Genomic DNA, 21,849 nt, shown 5'->3' with positions numbered 1-21,849 from the left:
AGTTAATTTTTTGTAAAAGGTATATGTCTAGGTTGATTTGTTCGTTTTGCATATAGACATCCAATTGTTCCTGCATCATTTGATGAAATGTCTTACTATTACACTAATAATGTCTTACTATTTGTCTTACCTTGAAAGTAATTGTGTGTGTGTGTGTATGTGTGTGAAGGAGTCTCGCTCTGTTGTCCAGGCTGGAGTGCAGTGGTGTAATCTTGGCTCACTGCAACCTCCACCTCCTGGGTCCAAGCAATTTTCCAGCCTCAGCCTCCCAAGTAGCTGGGACTACAGGAGCCTGCCACCACGCCCGGCTAATTTTTGTATTTTTAGTAGAGACCAGGTTTTGCCATGTTGGCCAGGCTGGTGTCGAACTGCTGACCTCAGGTGATCCGCCCACCTCGGCTTCCCAAAGTGCTGGGATCACAGGCATGAGCCACCGCGCCAAGCCCCTTGAAAGTAATTTTAAACTCACAGGCCCCCTAAAAGGGTCTTGGAGACTACCAGTCATCCAGTGACCACAGTTGGGAACCAATGCTCTAATTGATGGGATTTTTTAAATGATTTTCTTTATCTTTGCTGTCTCTTTCTCCTTCTTCTCTTCCTCCTTTCTTTCTTTCTGTTTTTTTTTTTTTTTTTTTTTTCTCTCCAAGACAGGGGTTTGCTCTGTCACCCAGGCTGGAATGCAATGGCATGATCTTGGCTCACTGCAACCTCCGGACCCCAGGTTCAAGCGATTCTCTCACCTCAACCTCCCAAGTAGCTGGGATCACAGGCACGTGCCACAACGCCTGGCTAATTTTTGTACTTTTAGTAGAGATAGGGTTTCACCATGTTGGTCAGGCTAGTCTCTAACTCCTGACCTCAGGTGATCCACCCGCCTCGGGTGCCCAAAGTGCTGGAATTACAGGCATGAGCCACTGTGCCTGGCCTTAAAATGTGATTTTAATAAGGCGGGGCGCGGCCAGGCGCGGTGGCTCAAGCCTGTAATCCCAGCACTTTGGGAGGCCGGACGGCTGGATCACGAGGTCAGGAGATCCGAGACCATCCTGGCAACACGGGTGAAACCCCGTCTCTACTAAAAAATACAAAAAACAGGGCCGGGCGATGGGTGGCGGGCGGCCTGCTAGTCCCAGGGCGCTACTCGCGGGAGGGCTGAGGCAGGTTGGAGAATGGGGCGTAACCGGCGGAGGGGCGGAGGCTTGCAGTGAGCTTTAGATCCGGCCACTGTTCCAGCCTGGGGCGACAGGAGCAAGACCCGGCTCTCAAAAAAAAAAAAAAAAAAAAGGCGGGGCACGGTAGCTCACGCCTGTAATCCCAGCACTTTGGGAGGCTGAGACGGGTGGATCACGAGGTCAGGAGATTAAGACCATCCTGGCTAACAGGGTGAAACCCCGTCTCTACTGAAAAATAGAAAAAATTAGCCAGGCTTGGTGGCAGGCACCTGTAGTCCCAGCTACTCAGGAGCCTGAGGCAGGAGAATGGTGTGAACCCGGGAGGTGGAACCCGGGAGGTGAACTGGCAGTGAGCCGAGATCATACCACTGCACTCCGGCCTGGGCAGCAGAGCGAGACTCTGTCTCAAAAAAATATATATATGTGTATATATATATGAATATATGATTTTAATATATATACATTTTTGTGTGTATGTGTTAGCCAGGATGGTCTCGATCTCCTGACCTCGTGATCCGCCCGTCTCGGCCTCCCAAAGTGCTGGGATTACAGGCTTGAGCCACCGCGCCCGGCCATATATATACATTTTTAATCACTCTATTTCATATAGAACCAGAATTATGTATTTGTTATATCCATTCTTCTCATGCTATCTTTATGCATTCAATTTTATTTTTCTCTTTTGGGTTAATTATTAGGCTAGTCCTAGCCAAGTCAGCCTAAAACCACCAGAAACAAACCCAGTTGACCTATTCCAGTGAGGGAAACCACCAAGCAAAGGAACTGCAGTGATCTGGCTGAACAAAGGGAAAGGCTATTAAAGAATTGAGGGGAAGGGTGGAGTTCGGTGAAGTGTAAAGTAAGCAGTGTTTTGAGGTAAGCAGGCTCAAAGGATCACAGGGCGCTGTATGAAGGGTCAGCTTCGGGTCTGGATGGCAAAGTGGACTTAGAGTCTTGTTTCCTTGGAATCTGCAAAGTTAAGAGAAATGTGGAATGCTGAGTCCAGAAACACCGTATCTGAGACTGCTTCTCTGTGTCAAAATGACATAGCTCTTCCAGGCAACAGTGGGATGTTCTGTTCTTACTAATGGGATATCAAACAGCAAATTTCTGATCGCTTGTGATTTTAGGAGTAAAAATATAAATATCAGTAAGAAAGTAGTAGTCACTCAAAGAACACAGGTATTAGGACACTTTACAGCTGTAGCATGCATGGCCTTGATAGAAATGTTTCCTGTTGGCTAGGCATGCTGGCTCATGCCTGTAATCCCAGCACTTTGGGAGGCTAAGGCAGGCAGATCACTTGAGGTCAGGAAGCTGAGACCAGCCTGGCCAACAGGGTGAAATCCCGTCTCCACTAAAAATACAAAAATTAGCTGGGGGTGGTGGCCAGAGCCTGTGATCTCAGCTACTCGAGACATTGAGGCAGGAGAATCGCTTGAACGTGGGAGGCGGAGGTTGCAGTGAGCCGAGATCGTGCCATTGCACTCCAGCCTGGGCAACAGGAATGAGACCCTGTCTCAAAAAAAAAAAAAAAAAAAAAAGAGACAGAAAAGAAAATGTTTCCTGTTGATGTTGCAGCTGGCTTTAGAGGTCCCTGTTATCCCAGTCTAGTGGGTGCACAGGCAGACTTTTACTTTCTCATTCCAAGCTAGTTTTCACCACAAATAGAAATCTTGATCTGGCCAGGTGCAGTGGTTCATGCCTGTAATCCCAGCTCTTTGGGAGGCTGAGACAGGATGATCGCTTGAGCCCAGGAGTTCAAAAATAAAAAAATAGAAATCCTGATCCAAATGATGTAATCATTTTTGTTTTCACATTCCCTGACCACATGACCTAAAATAGCACTACCCCTGACCAGTCACTCTATTTCTTTTTTAAATTTTACTTTATTTTATTTTTAGGACAGGGTCTCCTTCTGTTGCCCAGACTGGAGTGCAGTGGTCTGATCTCAGCTCACTGCAACCTCAGCCTCCTGGGCTCAAATGATCCTCCCACTTGTAGCCTCCCAAGTAGCTGAGACTTACAGGCACACATCACCATCCCTGGCGATTTTTTTTTTTTTTTTTGGTAGAATCAGGGTCTCACCATTTTGCCAAGACTGGTCTCAAACTCGTGGGCTCAAGCAATCCCCTGCCTTGGCTTCCCAAAGTGCTAGGATTACAGGCATGAGCCACCAGTCACTCTATTTCTAATATGTATGGGAAATGTGCTGTCCTCCTATTCCTACTCCCCCCACCCTCTGGCACTCAGTCCAGGTAGGCAGGCGGGGGGTGTCTCTCTCCTTTACTTCGACACCCTCACAACCTTGGGGATCAGAAGTGACTCTCTGGAAAGATGCTGCTGCTTCTCACCAGAGGCTGACGATACGAAGGCCACCTCCATGGCCACCTCCTCCAGGCTGCCCTCCTGGAAATAGCAGGAATCATAATCTTTGTACTGGAAACAGGCAGAGGGTTGGGGGAGCCAAGGCAGTCCCACCCAGGACCCAGGTGGCTCTATTGCACACACTTCGCCGTGGCTCCCCTGAAGGTCCAAACGTGGGGTTCTGCAGAAGTTGGGATCCCCACTGACCTCCCCGCTTCCTCAGGACCTCTAAGGGTGCTCCTCCTAGTGGCCACATCCAGCCTTTCTGACTGGACAACCTATCATTTAAAATTTTCAAGTACTTCCGTAAACAGACGCACGTTGCTGTATTTATTTATGTCAAGAGCTTGGTTTGTGATAAGTCAAGCTCAAAAACAGATTGTCATAAGAGTGAACTTTGGCAATTTGCCATAAAATAATTACAATACAGATTGTACATGCAAATGATTAGAGATATTTTAAGGTCATAGTGTCTTCACAAATTGAGCTGAAAGGGAACTGTTAGAATGATCTTGCCTAACCTTCTCATCTCACATGGGAAGAACTATTTTAAACTCAGAGAGGTTAAGTGACCTGGCCAAGGTCACACAGCCACCACTAGTTAACTCATATACATTGATGCTCCTGTGGGACTGGGCAGATGAGGAATCTTTTGTTCTCTTTCCTGTCTGCAGGGATTTTTTTTGATGTTACTTTCCTAGTTCTGGCAAGTACCCCTGCTTCCAGTAGTTTTGTGTCTCAATTGATTCAATCTCATTCTTTATTTTATTTTATTTTTGACACAAGTTCTCACTTTGTCACCCAAGCTGGAGTGCAGCGGTATGATCTTGGCTCACTGCAGACACCACCTCCTGGGTTCAAGCAATTCTTCTGCCTCAGCCCCCCAAGTAGCTGGGATTACAGGCGTCCGCCACTACGCCCGGTTAATTTTTTTTTTTTTTTTTTTTTTTGTAGAGACAGTGTTTCCCCATGTTGCCCAGGCTAGTCTCAAACTCCTGGGCTCAAGTGATCTGCCTGCCTCAGCCTCTCAAAGTGCTAGGATTACAGGCGTGAGCCACTGTGCCTGGCCTTAATCCTACTCTTTAACTTGTTTTGTTTTGTCCTCTCCAGGAGGCTCCCAGCTCTTTCAGATTGGTTGAGAAAAGTGGCCTGGCTGGTCTGGGGCCAGCGGCACCGCTCCCTCCCCACAACTGCCCAACTCCCCACCCCGCAATCCCCTCCCCCACCACCAAGGGGGGTGGTGCTGAAAAACAGCTGACTCCAGCAGTGCTGCTCACGTGACCACTGCAGCTGCAGCTCCCGTTGCGCTCCTTGTCCTGGGCTAGGTGGGCACTACCAGGGGCTCCTTCTGTAAGGAGTACTAGGTAGGCACCTGGTCCTGCTGATCCACCACTGGAACAGCTAAGGGGACAGCAGGCAGGCACGGTCAGACAGACTTGGCAGATCAGACGTCAGGCCCTCTGCGCTGGTCCCGGGCTCTTTAAGCAGGAACGAGGATGGCCTCAAGATGTCTCACATGGTCCCACTCACCCTCCTCCTCCCTTTGTTCCCTGCCTCCAGGAGGGCTGCTCTGCCCTTCCTTCCTCTGTTCTTTGGCCTTCTGTTCCCCGCCACCACAGACCTTTCCCCCCTCTCGCTCTGCTGACTTAGCAGCACATTGCAGGCCTGGAGGATTAATCAGTGACAGGAAGCTGCCTCTCTCGGAGCGGTGAGCGGCTGTGGTCAGGAGAGCCTCAGCAGGGCCAGCCCCAGGAGTCTTTCCCGATTCCGGATCACTGCTCACCCACCTGCTGCTGCCATGAGACACCTTGGGGCCTTCCTCTTCCTTCTGGGGGTCCTGGGGGCCCTCGCTGAGATCTGTGGTGAGTAACTCGCCTCTATCCTGTGCCTCTTTCCTCCTGGGTCCTTAGGAGGGTGACTGGGGCATAGGATGGGGGAACTTACTTGCCCCTCTGGGCTCCCATAGCAGTTTGGACTTAGCTGGACCTCAGCATTTAACACATCGTATTGCGATTGATTATATGTCTGACTCCTCACCAGACAAGATCTCCTCCCTTAATTCAGTCTTTGGTTCACACATTCGTTCAGCACATAGTTACTGAGCCTTTCCTCAGTGTTAGCCTTTGGGGAATGTGCAAAGCGTGAGACAAGTCTAATTCCTGCCATCCTAGAGCTTATGTTCTAGGGAAGGGGGATGGACAAAAGAAATCAATGGTTAGGTGCTCCCACCTGAAATCCCAGCATTTTGGAAGGCTGAGGCGGGAGGATCGCTTGAGCTCAACAGTTCAAGATAAGCCTGGGAAACATAGGGAGACCCCATCTCTACAAAAAATAAAAAAAATTAAAAAATAGCTGGGCATGGGGAAGACTTTCTGAGGACCAAGAGGGAACATGGGAGCTGAGACTCGAAGGAAGAAAAGGAGCTGGCAGGAAAGGAGTGGGGGACACATATTCTAGGCAGCAGGAAGTGAGTCTTCAGAGGTCCTGCCTGCTCCAGCTCTGTGCCCCAAGGGGTCTCTTGGAGCACACTGTCTCCTGGGACCTGTCTGTGAGTCTGAGCTTAGAGGCTCAGGGCTGCTTCTTCAGACAGGAGGCAGAAGGCAGGCTTCGGGACTCTGGGCTGCCCACGCCTCTTTTCCCCTCCTCTGCACATAGGATTACGCTCAGCAATACACTTTCACCACTGCGGGCTCTTGTGACTCTGGGGAAACCCTGAGAGGTGGGTGCAGTCATGTCCAGGTGTGAAGTGAAGAAGTCGAGGGTTGGAGGGGCTGAGTGACTCGCTCAGGGTGCTCCAGCTTTACCAGAGCTTTGCTGAACTTAGTTTTTAGAACTTTATGCCTCATTTTCTTTTTTTGTTTTGTTTTTTGATGAGACAGTTTCTCACTCTGTTGCCCAGGCTGGAGTGCAGTGGCACGATCTTGGCTCACTGCAACCTCTGCCTCGCGGGTTCAAGTGATCCCCCCACCTCAGCCTCCCGAGTAGCTGGGGACTACATGTGCATACCACCATGCTCGGCTAATTTTTGTATTTTTTTGTAGAGACAGGGTTTCGCCATGTTGCCCAGGCTGGTCTCGAACTCCTGGGCTCAAGTGATACTCTTGCTTTGGCCTCCCAAATTGCTGGGATTACAGGTGTGAGCCAACGCGCCCAGCCAGAACTCCAAGCCTCTCATCTGTGTTCCATAAATAAATCAGACTCCTCAGGTCTGGGCCCAGGAACCCCAGCTCTTTGTTCATGTCCGGACAGTTTCCCAGGGGAGTTCTGGGTTCAACCAGCCAGAGCTTTCCCTCCTGCAGACCTGGCTGGCCTGGTCCTCAGCCTTGGACAGTTAGTCCATTAGCCTGACCCCATAGGAACCCCCATCCCTTGGGGTCTGGGGAACCTTGAACTGGGGTTTGGGGTGCAAATATCTGTGCTGAGTCACTTAATTGCACCCAGCCTCATTCCTTTACCTGTAAAATGGGCTAAGAATGCTCCCCTGCCTTCCTCCTTGGTGTAGTACAAGGGAGGATCCCATGACACCTGCTCTCCCAGTTTAAAGGTCTGTGTGTGTGTTGTGAAATTGACAGGGATCACTGCACAAACACTAATGCAAAGTGGGCTCCTGTGCTTCCTTTTCTCCTTCTTCTTCTTCTTTTTAAAAAAAATTTTCTTATAGAGATGAGGTCTCACTATATTGCACGGGGTTGGTTTCAAACTCCTAGGGTCAAGCGATCCTCCCACCTTGGCCTCCCAAAGTGCTGGTATTATAGGCGTGAGCCACTCTGTCTGGCTCCTGTGCTTGTGAATGTCAACAGCAATCAGCCCTTAGCTGGCCTGGGTGGGCTGGTAGGGCGAGAGCTCACCCAAGGCTGCTTTTATTACCCTAGGTGAATCTGCCTGGCCCCTTCCTTTTAAGGAGGCTGCTCTGTGGTTGTCAGTCTCTCCTTTTACAGCTGGATCCTGGTCTTTCAGTTTCTAACCCTGTGCTGACTAATCGTGCTGGAGGTGAGAGCCAAGGGTGAGGTCAGGGAACTCCCTTGCGAGTTTCAAGAAAAGGGAAAAAGAAAGAGAGGTGAGGAGGGGCAGATGACCAGAGAGACACAGGCTGGGGGAGACTGAGACAGACCCAGAGAGCCTCAGAGACATTGAGGGAGAGAGACAGAGAAATGGAGATAGACATCAAAATTGGTTCTGAGTGAGAGAAAGGGAAAAAAGCAACCCCCCAGTCTCTCTAACATCTGGTGAGAAACCAGCCATGTGCTCTGGTCTGGGCCCACACAGCAAAGGATTATGTAGGGTTTCATGCTGGTGGACAGCCACCTTATAGCAACAGATATCTGGAGCTGTTGGGAAAACAGACATGAGGTTGTGGGACCCAAGCCCACAGAGATGGAGCTGTGTTCTAGGAGCTCTGGTCCTTGCACCAGGAGGCCCAGGAGGCAGATGAGGCATCTTGCAACAGCTCCTTTTCTTAGTCCCCTGGGATATGGCACAGTGGAGGCCACCATCAGGTAGCTGGAGCCCAGCAGCAACTGGGAGGCATTAAACAGGGACAGAAAGTCCAAGGTGCCTCCAAGGCAAACTACTCTAAACTACCCTGTGCTGAGCTCAGGTCCCTTGGAACTATCCGTAAGGCTTCCACTTCCAGGGTGTTTCAGTATTTTGATTGCATAGCTTCAAATAAATACAACTGCAACAGGTAAATGGCTGCAAAAGCTGTGGCTGTTTTCTAAGAGCTCATCTCACAATCTCAGATCCTCTTCACTTAAACAGAGATGGCAGGAAAAGCATTATTTTGAGATCTTCATGGAGGAAGTTCACCAGGCAGCCTCAATTCAGCAGCTGGAAGTCTGTGTTGTTTGAACATTTGATGTGTAACATGTTCTGCATGTGGGCCGATGTTTTTGTAAATGGGTAGTGCACACATTCAGCAGGGCACCAAAGAGCATGGGCTTTGCAGTTAGTTCCATTGTTGGCTCTGCAGCCTTGTGTAAGACATGACATGACTTTGAACTTCTGTTTCCTCTTTTGTGCAAAGCAATGATGACAGTATCTACATCACAGGACTGGCATGAGGACCAAGTGAAATTGGGCAAGGTGCCCGGGCACACCCCACAACTTGGCATGCAGTCTCACCGTCACCGCTGATGGGCAGAGTGGTTGCCTGGCAATAGCATCCTCTACCTTCAGCCTGCCATCTCTTTCGCTGGCTCACTCCAACTGCTCTTTTGGGATACATGCTTCCCCCCTTTTTCCCTCCCACTGCCTTTCAGTATGGCTGCAGTTCCCCCTGCAAGTTGGTGTGTGCTGGATGGAGGTGAGGGTGAGGACGTGTATTCTCTGGGGAAGGCCCTGGTAACGTCAAAGCACTTCTTTGCTGGTGGCCTGGCCCTGTGACCTCACTTGCACCATTTTCTTTCCTAAGAAATACCAGAGGTAGACAGCCATCTGGTAGAGAAGTTGGGCCAGCACCTCTTGCCTTGGATGGACCGGCTTTCTCTGGAGCACCTGAACCCCAGCATCTATGTGGGCCTGCGCCTCTCCAGCCTGCAGGCTGGGACCAAGGAGGACCTCTACCTGCACAGCCTCAAGCTTGGTTACCAGCAGTGCCTCCTAGGGTATTACCACACTCTCTTCAATGGAGGGCCTTTCTCTATGTATAGAATGAAGGGGTTGGTTGGATTAGATCAGAGATGCTAATGCAGGGCTCCTCTTGCTACTACTGCCCCTCCTCAGTGATGTCTGAGAGAGACATCGCTAATCCATGGCTGTACTCTTTTTTTTGATAAGCCCAGGAGCAGCATATGACTCTGTGCTTCCTTACTGTGCCTGAGGTAGACATCACTAATCGATGACTGCAGTCTTCCACATTAAGCCTAGAAGCGCCATCTGACTCTGTGTGCTCCCCTCCCATGCATGAGGCAGACATCACTAATCCATGACCACACTCTTTCATACTGAGTCCAGAAGCAGCATCTTTTTTTTTTCTTTTTCTTTTCTCACTCTGTTGCCCAGGCTGGAGTGCAGTGGCACAATCTTGGCTCACCCCAACCTCCATCTCCCAGGTTCAAGTGATTCTCGTGCCTCAGCCACCTGAGTAGCTGGGATTACAGGCATATGCCACCATGCCCGGCTAATTTTTAAATTTTTGGTAGAGACAGGGTTTCACCATGTTGGCCAGGCTGGTCTTGAACTCCTGACCTCAGGTAATTCGCCTGTCTTGGCCTCCCAAATTGTTGGAATTATAGGCATAAGCCACTGCACCAACCCAAAAGCAGCATCTTTCTGTACTCCCTTTTCTTTCTTTTTTTTTTTTTTTTTTTTTTGAGACGGAGTCTTGCTCTGTCGCCCGGGCTGGAGTGCAGTGGCTGGATCTCAGCTCACTGCAAGCTCCGTCTCCTGGGTTTACGCCATTCTCCTGCCTCAGCCTCCCGAGTAGCTGGAACTACAGGCGCCCGACACCTCGCCCGGCTAGTTTTTTGTACTTTTAGTAGAGACGGGGTTTCACCGTGTTAGCCAGGATGGTCTCGATCTCCTGACCTCGTGATCCTCCCGTCTCGGCCTCCCAAAGTGCTGGGATTACAGGCTTGAGCCACCGTGCCCGGCTGTACTCCCTTTTCAAGAGGCATTACAGAGAGGCCTATTTTGGAGTTTGAATGAGAGGCGAATAATCAGGGGCAGCCATGAAGCGCCTCTTCCTCAGACTCCCTCTTGAGAAGTGGATGCAGGGGTTGCAAGAAAAGAAGGCCAGGCATAGTTGCTCATACCTGTAATCCCAACATTTTGGGAGGCTGAGGCAGGAGGATTGCTTGAGCTCAGGAGTTCGAGACCAGCCTAGGCAACATATTGAGACCATGTCTCTTAAAAAAAAAAAAAAAGAAACAAACAAAATAAAATAGCTAGGCGTAGTGACACATGTCTGTGATCCCAGCTTCTCCGGAGGCTAAAGTGGGAGGATCTTTTGAGGCCAGGAGATCAAGGCTACAGTGAGCTATGATGGCACCACTGTACTCCAGCCTGGGAGACAGAGTGAGACCCTATCTCAGTAAAAAAAATTAAAAGATCTGGCTGAGCAGGATGGCTCACGCCTGTAATCCCAGCTACTCGGGAGGCCAAGGCAGGAGAATCACTTGAACTCAGGAGGCGGAGGTTGAGGTGAGCTGAGATCGCGCCACTGCACTCCAGCCTGGGCAAAAAGAGCGAAACTCTGTCTCAAAGAAAATAAATAAATAAAATTTAAAAATGAAAAAAAAAAAAAAAAAAGGAGGGGGCATGTGGGTGAAGTATGGACAAAATAGTGGGGCAGGCACAGGTGATTTGGATACAGGAGCACTCGGAGTTTATCCTTGAATCTAATTGTTCATCTTTATTAAATATTTGTGGCATACACCTCACAACAATATAACTAACACACCTACTTTTGGTGCTTTTATTAAAGCTTCCCACTGTTAAGATTTTTTCCACTTTGTGATGCTGGTGGGGTGGGCGCTCCAAGCAGGCTTACTGTGTGGCACTTTCTCACAAAGCCATTAACTGGCCTTGTCCTAGGTCTGCCTTCAGCGAGGATGACAGTGACTGCCAGGGCAAGCCTTCCATGGGCCAGCTGGCCCTCTACCTGCTCGCTCTCAGGGCCAACTGCGAGTTTGTTGGGGGCCACAAGGGGGACAGGCTGGTCTCACAGCTCAAGCGGTTCCTGGAGGATGAGAAGAGGGCCATTGGTGAGCAGACACCATCGGCTGGGGGTGGGGAGCATCTGGGAGGGCTCATCAGATGATATTCTCTAGTGAAAATCAGAACTTTGGGTTTTCTCCCCAGGCGTCTTTCCCACCATCCATTCTGCCCATCTCACTGCCCACGTAGAGGCTCTAACCTGTCCCCATAGTCATCCTTGATCCAGCCTTTCCCATGCTGCACACACTCTATTGACAGGTGTTTTCTGTTTTGTGTTTTTTGGTTTTGTTTTTTTTTTTGAGACGGAGTTTTGTTCTTGTTGCCCAGGCTGAAGTACAATGGTACGATCTCAGCTCAACGCAATCTCCGCCTCCTGGGTTCAAGTGATTCTCTTGCCTTAGCCTCCCGAGTAGCTGGGATTACAGGCATGCACCACCACACCTGGCTAATTTTGTATTTTTAGTAGAGATGGGGTTTCTCCATGTTGGTCAGGCTGGTCTTGAACTCCTGACCTCAGGTGATCCGCCTGCCTCAGCCTCCCAAGGTGCTGGGATTACAGGCATCAGCCACTGTGCCCGGCCCATTGGCGAGTCTTGTATTGGCAAGCCACCAAGATTGACTTGATTATTCACCTTCGGGACAACTGGACAGCCTGCTTTTGACTTACGCCTTTGTCTCTACTAGCTCTCCTGCCCTGACTTGACCCAGCACACAATAGCCAGAGCCAGCCTTTTCAATATAAACCTGATCTTGCTGGCACTGTTTAAACTCTGCAGGGGCCCCTCACTGCTCCGTGGCCCAGCCTGTCTACCCTTACCTTCTCCCCAGCTCTGCTCGTCCGTTTTCTGCCTCCCACACACACCTGCCCTCTGTGGGCTCCGGCCATACCAGCTCTCTCTCATTTCTCAACTCATAAGCCAGTGTCTTCATACACGCTCCCTCCATCTGGACTGGCTCCCCGACGTGCAGTTCACTCTTGCTCTACCTTTGGCTCTGCCTCCACCCATCCCCAGCCCTCTCCAGCATTACTTCCTTGGAGAATCCTGTCTTGACTTCCCAGCTGCCCAAATATCACTACTTGGTCTGCATTCCCATTACGATTGCAGTCTCATGAGCAATTGCTATGGTTGAGGCCTGAACTGTGCAGTGCCCATCTGCCATGGGTTTCCTGCTTCCTCTAAGCTCAGTGCCTGACACATAGTGAGACCTCAGCACGTATGGACTGAGGCAGTGAAGGAATGAAGGATCCCACGACCCAAAGGAGTGTATTGGAAAGTGCAGACCAGGGGTCCCATGCGCTGATGGGGCTGGCTGCTGGGCAGAGAGGCAACCACTTGGGTTTTTTTTTCCCCTTCCAGGCCATGATCACAAGGGCCACCCCCACACTAGCTACTACCAGTATGGCCTGGGCATTCTGGCCCTGTGTCTTCACCAGAAGCGGGTCCATGGCAGCGTGGTAGACAAACTCCTGTATGCTGTGGAACCTCTCCACCAGGGCCACCACTCTGTGGGTGAGTAGGTCAGACCCTACCAAGGCCAGGCTGGCACTCCCTCAGTCCCCAGGCCTGCACTGATGACCTCCATACCCTGGCCCCACACTCACCTTTCCTTGGGACCCCTCCGTATCAAGCCTTTTAGAGGTGAATTGGTGAGGGCTCATGGGTAATGCTCCAGCCGTGAGTCAACTTTGGAGCTGGTAAGTGGATATCTTGAGGCCAGGAGTTCAAGACCAGGCCGGACAACATGGTAAAACCCCATCTCTACTAAAAATACGAAAGTTAGCCGGGCATGGTGGCACATGCCTATAGTCCCAGCTACTCGGGAGACTGAGGCAGGAGAATCACTTGAACCTGGGAAGCGGGGGCTGCAGTGAATGGAGATCGCACCACTGCCTTGGATAACAGAGTGAGACTCTGTCTCAAAAAATAAAAAATAAAATAAAACTCCCCTAGTGATTCCAATGTGTGGCCAAGTTTGGAAATAGGTGGTATAGGGTCAAGTCCTCTCGGGCCTCCCTCCTCCAGTCCTTGTCCCTAACCTCTAGCCCTCAAGTTGCAGAGTGATCAGCCAAACCAGTTTGCCCAGAAATTAGCAGTTTCCTGGGACATAGGATTTTCAGAGTCCAGCCAAGGAAAGTCTTGGGCAGACCAGGTTGAGTTGGTGCCCTCAGCTGATCTGACCATGTTGCCCTTCTTCTCCAAGCCCTCCTGTGGTTGCCCATAGCTACAAGGGCCTGGCTCTCAAGTCTCCACCTGTCCTGGCCCCTTGGCTCTCCAGCTTATCACGTGTTCTGTTCCCCCCTTCAAGACACAGCTGCCATGGCAGGCTTAGCATTCACCTGTCTGAAGCGCTCAAACTTCAACCCTGATCGGAGACAACGGATCACCATGGCCATCAGGACAGTACGAGAGAAGATCTTGAAGGCCCAGACCCCCGAGGGCCACTTTGGGAATGTCTACAGCACCCCATTGGCATTACAGGTGGGAAAGAGACCCTGGAGCTATGGCCACCCTGGGGAACAGTGAGCGGGGAGTGTTCAGGGGCTGGAGCACCTAGCCCCTCCCCGCTGGCTGACCTCCTCCCTCTCTTCCCCACTCTATCACCAGTTGCTCATGACCTCCCCCATGCCTGGGGCAGAGCTGGGAGCAGCATGTCTCAAGGCAAGCGTTGCTTTGTTGGCCAGTCTGCAGGATGGAGCCTTCCAGAATGCTCTCATGATTTCCCAGCTGCTGCCCGTTCTGAACCACAAGACCTACATTGATCTGATCTTCCCAGACTGCCTGGCACCACGAGGTAGCCCAGCTTTTTGTGGAAGCACAGCCCTTTACAATCTGCTGCGCATGTGTTGACGTCCCAGTGAGGGGAGGGTGCTTCGTCCTGATTTGCTGAGTCTGCACAAGTTTGTGGGTGTGCATGGGACACAGCAGCCAAAATGTGGTCACAGCTTCTGGAAGCTGACAGTGTGGGGAGGAAGACACTAAATGGAGAGCCCTGGGCATACCGCTTGTGTGATACCCAGTACAGACATGTTTGAGTGAATGGATGAATGAATGAAGGAATGAATGAGGAGAGACACATTTTGGTTAACTCTAATACAACATGATAAGCCCCAGTAGCAGCATGATCCAGGCTTCCTCTGAGAAAGGGGCTGAGGAGGTGATTGGAATTTGCCAGTTAAGAACGGAGGAGGCCAGGTGCAATGGCTCATGCCTGTAATCCCAACAATTTGGGAGGCCAAGGCAGGTGGCTCACCTGGGGTCAGGAGTTTGAGACCAGCCTGGCTAACATGGCAAAACTCCATCTATTAAAAATACAAAAAAGTAGCTGGGTGTGGTGGCGGATGCCTGTAATCCCAGCGACTCAGGAGGCTGAGGCAAGAGAATCACTTGAACCCCAGAGGTGGAGGTTGCAGTGAGCCGAGATTATGCCATTGCATTCCAGTCTGGGTGACAGAGTGAGACTCTGTCTCAAAAAAAAAAAAAAATAAAAATAAAACAGAACAGAAAAAAGAAGAAAAGAATGGAGAAGAAGGAGGCTGGACACAGCGGCTCGTGCTTGTATTCCTAGCACTCTGGGAAGCTGAGGCGGGTGGATTGCCTGAGTCCAGGAGTTTGAGACCAGGCTGGGCAAGATGGTGAAACCCTGTCTCTACTAAAATACAAAAGATTAGCCAGGTGTGGTGGTTGATGCCTATAATCCCAGCTACTAGGGAGGCTGAGGCATCAGAATCACTTGAACCTGGGAGGCAGAGGTTGCAGTGAGCCGAGATCACGCCATTGTACTCCAGCCTGGGTGACAGTGTGAGGCTCTGTCTCCAAAAAAAAAAAAAAAAATCAAGAATGGATAGAGTAGAGCCGAGAAGAGGCAGCAAGAACAAAGACACAGAGGTGCACAGAGTTTGAGGGAATTTTGAGGAATTGTCTTGCAAAAGAGTGGGATCTGGGAGAATGACTGGGTGTGGAAGGCAGATGAATGAAGGGGAGGTGAGCCCATCAGGGTAACAGAGACACGTTGTGAACAAATACATGTTCTAGAAAGAGTCCTCTGGAGTGCTAGGTGCCAGAGAGGTGGGAGGAAGGATACTGGAAGCAGAGGAACCAGTGAGGGGCTTGATCTTGGGTGGTGGGGGATGTGGGGAATGAGGGACAGGGGAGGCCAGGATGGAAGCCAGGTTTCAGCTGAGCAGGTGGTGGTGGCATTGATGGAGATGAGGACTTGGGGAAGGACAAGGTCCAGGTGTCTTTGAGGGAAGACAGGAAGACAAACATCCAGGATCCCTGTCCTCACACCAACTACTCCTTCCTTTCTCCCTGGCACAGTCATGTTGGAACCAGCTGCCGAGACCATTCCTCAGACCCAAGAGGTCATCAGTGTCACACTGCAGGTGCTTAGCCTCTTGCTGCCATACAGACAATCCATCTCTGTTCTTGCCGGGTCCACTGTGGAAGATGTCCTGAAGAAGGCCCATGAGTTAGGAGGATTCACGTGAGACTCCCACCTCCTAGTCCTCACCCCCCCAAGCCCCACATGCCTGATACAGGGTCATGGAAGAGACGGGACAGAGGAGAGGGTTCCCTCGGGAGAGACACTGGTCTGCTTCTGCTTCTACCTGCTCCGCTCCTTTCTTGCCCATGGTGTTATGGAAACAGGGAGCCATAGACCAGCATTGTCATTGAGGGAGCAGGCTCTGGAGGCAGAGCCACCCAGTTGGAATCCCAGCTCTAACCAGCTAGTTTCCAGGTAGGCACCCACAATTCACTGAGGAGAACAGTTGTGCCCCTTCCCTGCAGGTCCAGTGTGAGGAGTCCGGGAGTTAGTACACAGAGATGGTGGCATGTGCTTTTTATATGTGCAAGTTCCAGCACGTAGCAAGCGCTCAACACAGCGTTGCTTTCATCAGAGTAAGAACTGCTTTTTGTTTGTTTGTTTGTTTGTTTTTAAGAGACAAGGTCTCACTCTGTCACCCAGGCTGGAATGTAGTGGTGCAATCACGGCTCACTGCAGCCTCAAACTCTGGGGATGAGGCAACTCTACTGTCCTGCCTCAGCCTCCCGAATAGCTGAGACTATAGGCACGTGCCACCCATCCCTGGCTAATGCTAATTTTTTTTTTTTTTTTTTTTTTTTTGAGCTAGGGTCTCTCTCTGTTGCCCAGGCTGGTCTCAAATTCCTGGCCTCAAACCATCCTCACACCTCAGGTTCTCAAAATATTGGGATTACAGGTGCGAGCCATCATGCTTAGCCAGAGTAAGAACTTTTTTTTTTTTTTTTTTTTTGAGACAGAGTGTCACTCTGTTACCCAGGCTCTGGAGGCCCAACTTGTGTCTGTGTATTTATTTTTATTTTTTTATTTTTTTTTTCGAGACAGAGTCTCCCTCTGTTGCCTAGGCTGGAGTGCAGTGGCACAATCTCGGCTCACTGCAACCTCCGTCTCCTGGGTTCAAGTGATTTTCCTGCCTCAGCCTCCCGAGTAGCTGGGACTACAGGCGTGTACCACCATGCCCAGCTAATTTTTGTGTTTTTAGTAGAGATGGGGTTTCACTATGTTGGCCAGGGTGGTCTCTAACTCATGACCTCAGGTGATCTGCCTGCCTTGGCCTCCCAAAGTGCTGGGATTACAGGCATGGGCCACTGCACCCGGCCATGTATTTATTTAGGCAAGGTCTCGCTCTGTTACCCAGGCTGAAGTACAGTGGCACAGTCATAGCTCACTGCAGCCTCAAATTACCCAAGTAGCAGGGACTACAGGTATGCACCACCACACCCATCTACTTTTTTTTGAGATGGAGTCTCCCTCTGTCGCCCAGACTGGGTTGCAGTGGCACAATCTCAGCTCACTGCGGCATCTATCTCCCAGGTTCAAGCGATTCTCCTTCCTCAGCTTCCCGAGTAGCTGAGACTACGGGCATGCACCACCATACCTGGCTAATTTTTATATTTTGAGTGGAGATGGGATTTTGCCATTTTGGCCAGGCTGGTCTTGAACTCTTGACCTCAAGTGATCTGTCTGCCTCAGCCTCCCAAAATGCCAGGATTACAGGCGTGAGCCACTGTGCCCGGCCCAGAATAAGAACTTTTATTTTATTATATCTTATTTTATTTGAGACAGGGTCTCACTCTGTCACCTAGGCTAGAGCAAAGTGGCACAATCACAGTTCACTGCAGCCTCAATCTTCCGGGATCAGAAGATCCTCCCACCTTAGCCTCCCAGGTAGCTGGGAACTACAGGCATGCGCCACCATGCCTGGCAAATTTTTTTTTTTTTTGGTAGAGATGGGATTTCTCCATGTTGCCCAGACTGGTCTCAAACTCCTAGACTCAAGCGATCTACCCACCTTGGCCTCCCAAAGAGCTGAGATGACAGGCGTGAGCCACCGTGGCTGGCCAGAATAAGAACTTTTATTATGAAATAAGTTTGGCCCAATCCTTTTATTAATTACCTCAAGGAGGCTGGACAATGTCCTTATATTTGCTTCTCACCCTGAGCTTAGACCAGTCTGAGAATGAGCATGTCTGGACTGCTGTTTGATACCAGGTCCTGCCCATGATGGAATGAGATGAATGTAATTCTCACGTTATCAATGGGGAGTCCAGAGAAGTTGAGTGCCTTCCACCAGGTCACGCAGACCACAGACTTCTCCCCTAGAATCATGGACCTGTTTCTGTTCCCAATGGGCCCCAATTTCTGTCCCCAGTGGGAGTTCCTGGAGAACAGCATCCTGTATCCAGGGAGGGCCCACAATTGGGTTCTTCAGGTCCTCTAGGCCAGGGAATCTCAGACCAGAGATATGCAAAGACTCCTCCAAACTACAAAAATTCTCCCAGACCCCAGGTTGAGTTATTTCTTCTATAATATGACTTAGATGTGTACTGATATGTTTACTAAATATAAAGTCTTTGGCCAGAGGTGGTGGTTCACTCCTGTAATTCCAGTGATTTGGGAGGCTGAGGCAGGAGGATCACTTGAGCCCAGGAGTTCGAGACCAGCCTGGGCAACATAGTGAGACTGCCATCTCTACAATTTTTTTTTTTTTTTTTAAGGTGGAGTCTTGTTCTGTTGCCCAGGCTGGAGTGCAGTGGTGCAATATCGGCTCACTGCAAACTTCGCCTCCTGGGTTCAAGCGATTCTCCTGCCTCAGCCTCCCAAGTAGCTAGGATTACAGGCATGTGCCACCATGCCTGGCTAATTTTTGTATTTTTTTAGTAGAGACTGGGTTTCACCATGTGGGCCAGGCTGGTCACGAACTCCTGACCTCAAGTGATCCACCCACCTCGGCCTCCCAAAGTGCTGATTACAGGCATGAGCCACCATGCCCGACCCAAAAAATTTTTTTTTAATTAGCTGGGCATGATGGTGTGCACTTGTAGTTCTAGCTACCCAGAAGGCTGAGGTGGGAGGACAGCTTGAGCTCAGGAGTTCAAGGCTGCAGTGAGCTATGATGATGTCACTGTCCTGCAGCCTGGATGACAGAAGAAGACTCTGTCTTTAAAAAAAAAAAAAAAAAAAAGACTGAGTGTGATGGCTCACACCTGTAATCCCAGCACTTTGGGAGGTCAAGGCAGGCAGATCACTGGAGGCCAGCAGTTCAAAACCACCTAGGCCAATATGGCGAAACCCTGCCTCTACCACACACAAAAAAGTCCTTTCTCTTTCTAGCTCTAGGCAGCTTTAAATCCCCAACAACTTTGTAAATTAAATAGAAAAGTATAAAAACCAATACCATTCAAATAAGGACGCTCTGCAGAGGTGTCGGCCTGCACTTTAGTACCTCCCTGTATTTGAGCTGCAGTGACACCTGAGCACTCCTGCCCTGGCTCAGCCACTTCATTCACTATGAGGGCCACCTCTCTTCCCTTCCTGGTGGCATATGGCACATAGCGCAATGCTGCTGGGCACCAGCGCAGTCACTGATGGCCACATACAGGCTGAGTGCCCTTTGGGAGGGCTGAGACCCACAGACTGAGATTACCCAGAACCGGCTGGTATTCGGGTTTGAATATTGTCAGCAAAATGAAAGACAATTCGAATTTAACATTTTTATTCAGAGCTCAGGGACCTCTGGGAAGACACTGTGGACTCCAGTCTGAGAAATGGTTCTCTTGTTAATGTGTGTGGATGCCTGAACTGGGTTCAGGCATGAAGACTACATTTGAGGCCCCTGAATGCACAGCAGAGAAATCTCTACTGCAGACAGACAGATAGACAGATGTGGAGAGAGGTGGCCCTGTGTAGCACATGGCCCTGCAGAGTTAAGGAACGGGAAAAGGGCTACTCTGTGACATTCCTTAGAACAGTACTTTCCCTTTGCTTAAGTCACCCCAAATAAATTTGTGTTTCTTTTTTTTTTTTTTTTTTTTTGAGAGGGAGTTACACTCTGTCGCCCAGACTGGAGTGCAGTAGCACAATCTTGGCTCACTGCAACCTCTACCTCCTGGGTTCAAGCAATTCTCCTGCCTCAGCCTCCCGAGTAGCTGGGATTACAGGGGCCCACCACCACACCCGGCTAGTTTTTGTATTTTCAGTAGAGACAGGGTTTCACCATGTTGGCCAGGGTGGTCTCAAACTCCCGACCTCAGGTGATCCACCCGCCTCTGCCTCCCAAAGTGCTGGGATTACAGATGTGACCCAGTGCGCTCAGCCTGTGTTTCTTAAAACCAAAAAAATCCCTCTGTCTCTAAGACTGCAACCTTCAATAACTTAGGGCTGTATTACCCCAGAGGGTACTTTCTGGAAGATGCATCCGTTCACATCACTCCTGTTACCTCGACCGTCTCACCTCCTTTTCATTCATTTGCATTCTCCCAGAACCCGCTCATTTGTTGTTATTTTTTGTTTGTTTGCTTGCTTTTGTTTTTGAGAAGCAGTCTTGCTCTGTCACCCAGGCTGGAGTGCAGTGGTGTGATCTCAGGTCACTGCAACCTCCGCCTACTAGGTTCAAGCGATTCTCCTGCCTCAGCCTCCTGAATAGCTGGGATTACAGGCTTGTGCCACCACACCCAGCCTAATTTTTGTATTATTAGTAGAGATGGGGTTTCACCATGTTGTCCAGGTTGGTCACGAACTCCTGACCTCAAGTGATCCACCCACCTCGGCCTCCCAAAGTGCTGGGATTACAGGCGTGAGCCCACTGTGCCTGGCCTGACCCCGCTCTTTTGAAAGACCATTCCCCCAAATTCTGTGCACCTGTGTGCCTTTCTTCTCTCTGCCTCCTCTCGGCTCTGCGCCGCTCTCCTCCCTTCTCTGGCAAATCCCACTCGTTTCTTCAAGCCACTCTTCCAGGGGAAGCCCTGATCATGCTGCTTCCTCCTGTGGGAGGGACGAAGGACCTGGCCTACAGAGTTTGTTTTGTTTTGAGATGGAGTTTTGCTCTTGTTGCCCAGGTTGGAGTGCAATGGTACGATCTCGGCTCACCGCAACCTCCACCTCCCGGGTTCAAGTGGTTCTCCTGCCTCAGCCTCCCCAGTAGCTGGGATTACTGGCATGAGCCACCACACCTGGCTAATTTTGTATTTTTAGTAGAGATGGGGTTTCTCCATGTTGGTCAGTCTGGTCTCGAACTCCTGACCTCACGTGATCTGCCTGCCTCAGCCTCCCAAAGTGCTGGGATTACAGGCTTGAGCCACTGTGCCTGGCCCAGGCCCAAGGAGTTTTAAGAGACTTCCTGTGGCGGTGGCATCCAGACAGAGTGGAGAAACTCAAAGTTAGAGGCCAGAAGCTCAGGGAAGGGGGAGTGTGAGTGAGGAATCTCTTGGCTGCCAGGGCCAGAAATTGAACTCCAACCCTCTCCACAACAGCAGGTGTAGAGCATGTAGAATCAGAGAGGAAGCTGAGCCATGCAGCCCCAAGAAGAGGGGAATGCCACTGAGCCACAGAGACCCAGTGCCACTGCCAGGTGTCTCTGCCTCCATTTCCCATGACCCTCCCTCTCTCTGCATACAGGCTTCATCCTCTCTCATTATACATTGTACACATTCTAGGTGACACTGGCAGCTTCTGATTCTCATCCCCCATAACATCAGCGCCCCAGAGAGGGGACAACTGCTGAGCTGATAACATAATAGATGCCCCTTTCCTGGAGGCCATGGTCATGGTCAGCGTGGAGAGGATGAAGCCTGAGCAGGCAGGATCAGGGGTCTGGAGGGGAGGGAGTTGAGACTACAGACCTGTGGCTAGGTGGCCGGGGAAGGGTTTGACTAGTGTCAGCCCAAAGAGATTGGAAAGGATTTTCCTGCTGTGGGTGAGTTCTGCCTCTCCCCTTAGGGACAACAGCCGCCTCTTCTCTCTCTCTTTGCCTTTCCCTTTTGTAGATATGAAACACAGGCCTCCTTGTCAGGCCCCTACTTGACCTCTGTGATGGGGAAAGTGGCTGGGGAAAGGGAGTTCTGGCAGCTCCTCCGAGACCCCGACACGCCCCTGTTGCAAGGTGAGTCATGGCCTGACACCCTGGATGTGCCCCCTACCCCAAGTTTACCCAGCCAAGAGGCTTCATCAATTTACCCCAGCTTTCCCTAGCACCCTCCTGGGCCACAGCTTCACAAAATCAATGATGCTTAAAGTTGGATATAATATATTGAACTGAAGTCTTAAAATTTTTATGTAAGTTATTGTGGAAATTCTAGGAAACTAAATAGATTACAAAAAAAAAAAAAAAAAAAAA

General features: G+C 50.3%; 1 protein-coding gene across 3 annotated transcripts in view; it reads left to right on the top strand.

Moving 5' to 3' along the window:
- The first annotated feature begins 4,848 nt into the window (after positions 1 to 4,848).
- TCN2 (transcobalamin 2) overlaps positions 4,849 to 21,849 on the top strand; it is a 22,693-nt gene continuing 5,692 nt past the window's right edge. The window contains exons 1-8 of one of the 3 annotated variants that reach the window (XM_017869020.1): positions 5,090 to 5,398; positions 8,947 to 9,139; positions 11,070 to 11,239; positions 12,551 to 12,703; positions 13,500 to 13,672; positions 13,799 to 13,985; positions 15,512 to 15,677; positions 21,500 to 21,615. In XM_017869020.1, coding sequence (XP_017724509.1) covers positions 5,335 to 5,398; positions 8,947 to 9,139; positions 11,070 to 11,239; positions 12,551 to 12,703; positions 13,500 to 13,672; positions 13,799 to 13,985; positions 15,512 to 15,677; positions 21,500 to 21,615 — 1,222 coding nt within the window. In that variant the 5' untranslated portion in view covers positions 5,090 to 5,334. Of the gene's footprint in view, positions 5,399 to 8,946; positions 9,140 to 11,069; positions 11,240 to 12,550; positions 12,704 to 13,499; positions 13,673 to 13,798; positions 13,986 to 15,511; positions 15,678 to 21,499; positions 21,616 to 21,849 lie in introns of all 3 variants that reach the window. The other 2 variants (XM_017869022.1, XM_017869021.1) reach the window with 2 other exon arrangements.

Source organism: Rhinopithecus bieti, unplaced genomic scaffold, assembly GCF_001698545.2.
Source record: "Rhinopithecus bieti isolate Rb0 unplaced genomic scaffold, ASM169854v2 scaffold_4666, whole genome shotgun sequence".
NCBI classification, from domain to species: Eukaryota; Metazoa; Chordata; class Mammalia; order Primates; family Cercopithecidae; genus Rhinopithecus; species Rhinopithecus bieti.
Note: the sequence above shows the minus strand (reverse complement) of the source record. Positions and strands in the feature narration are given on the sequence as shown.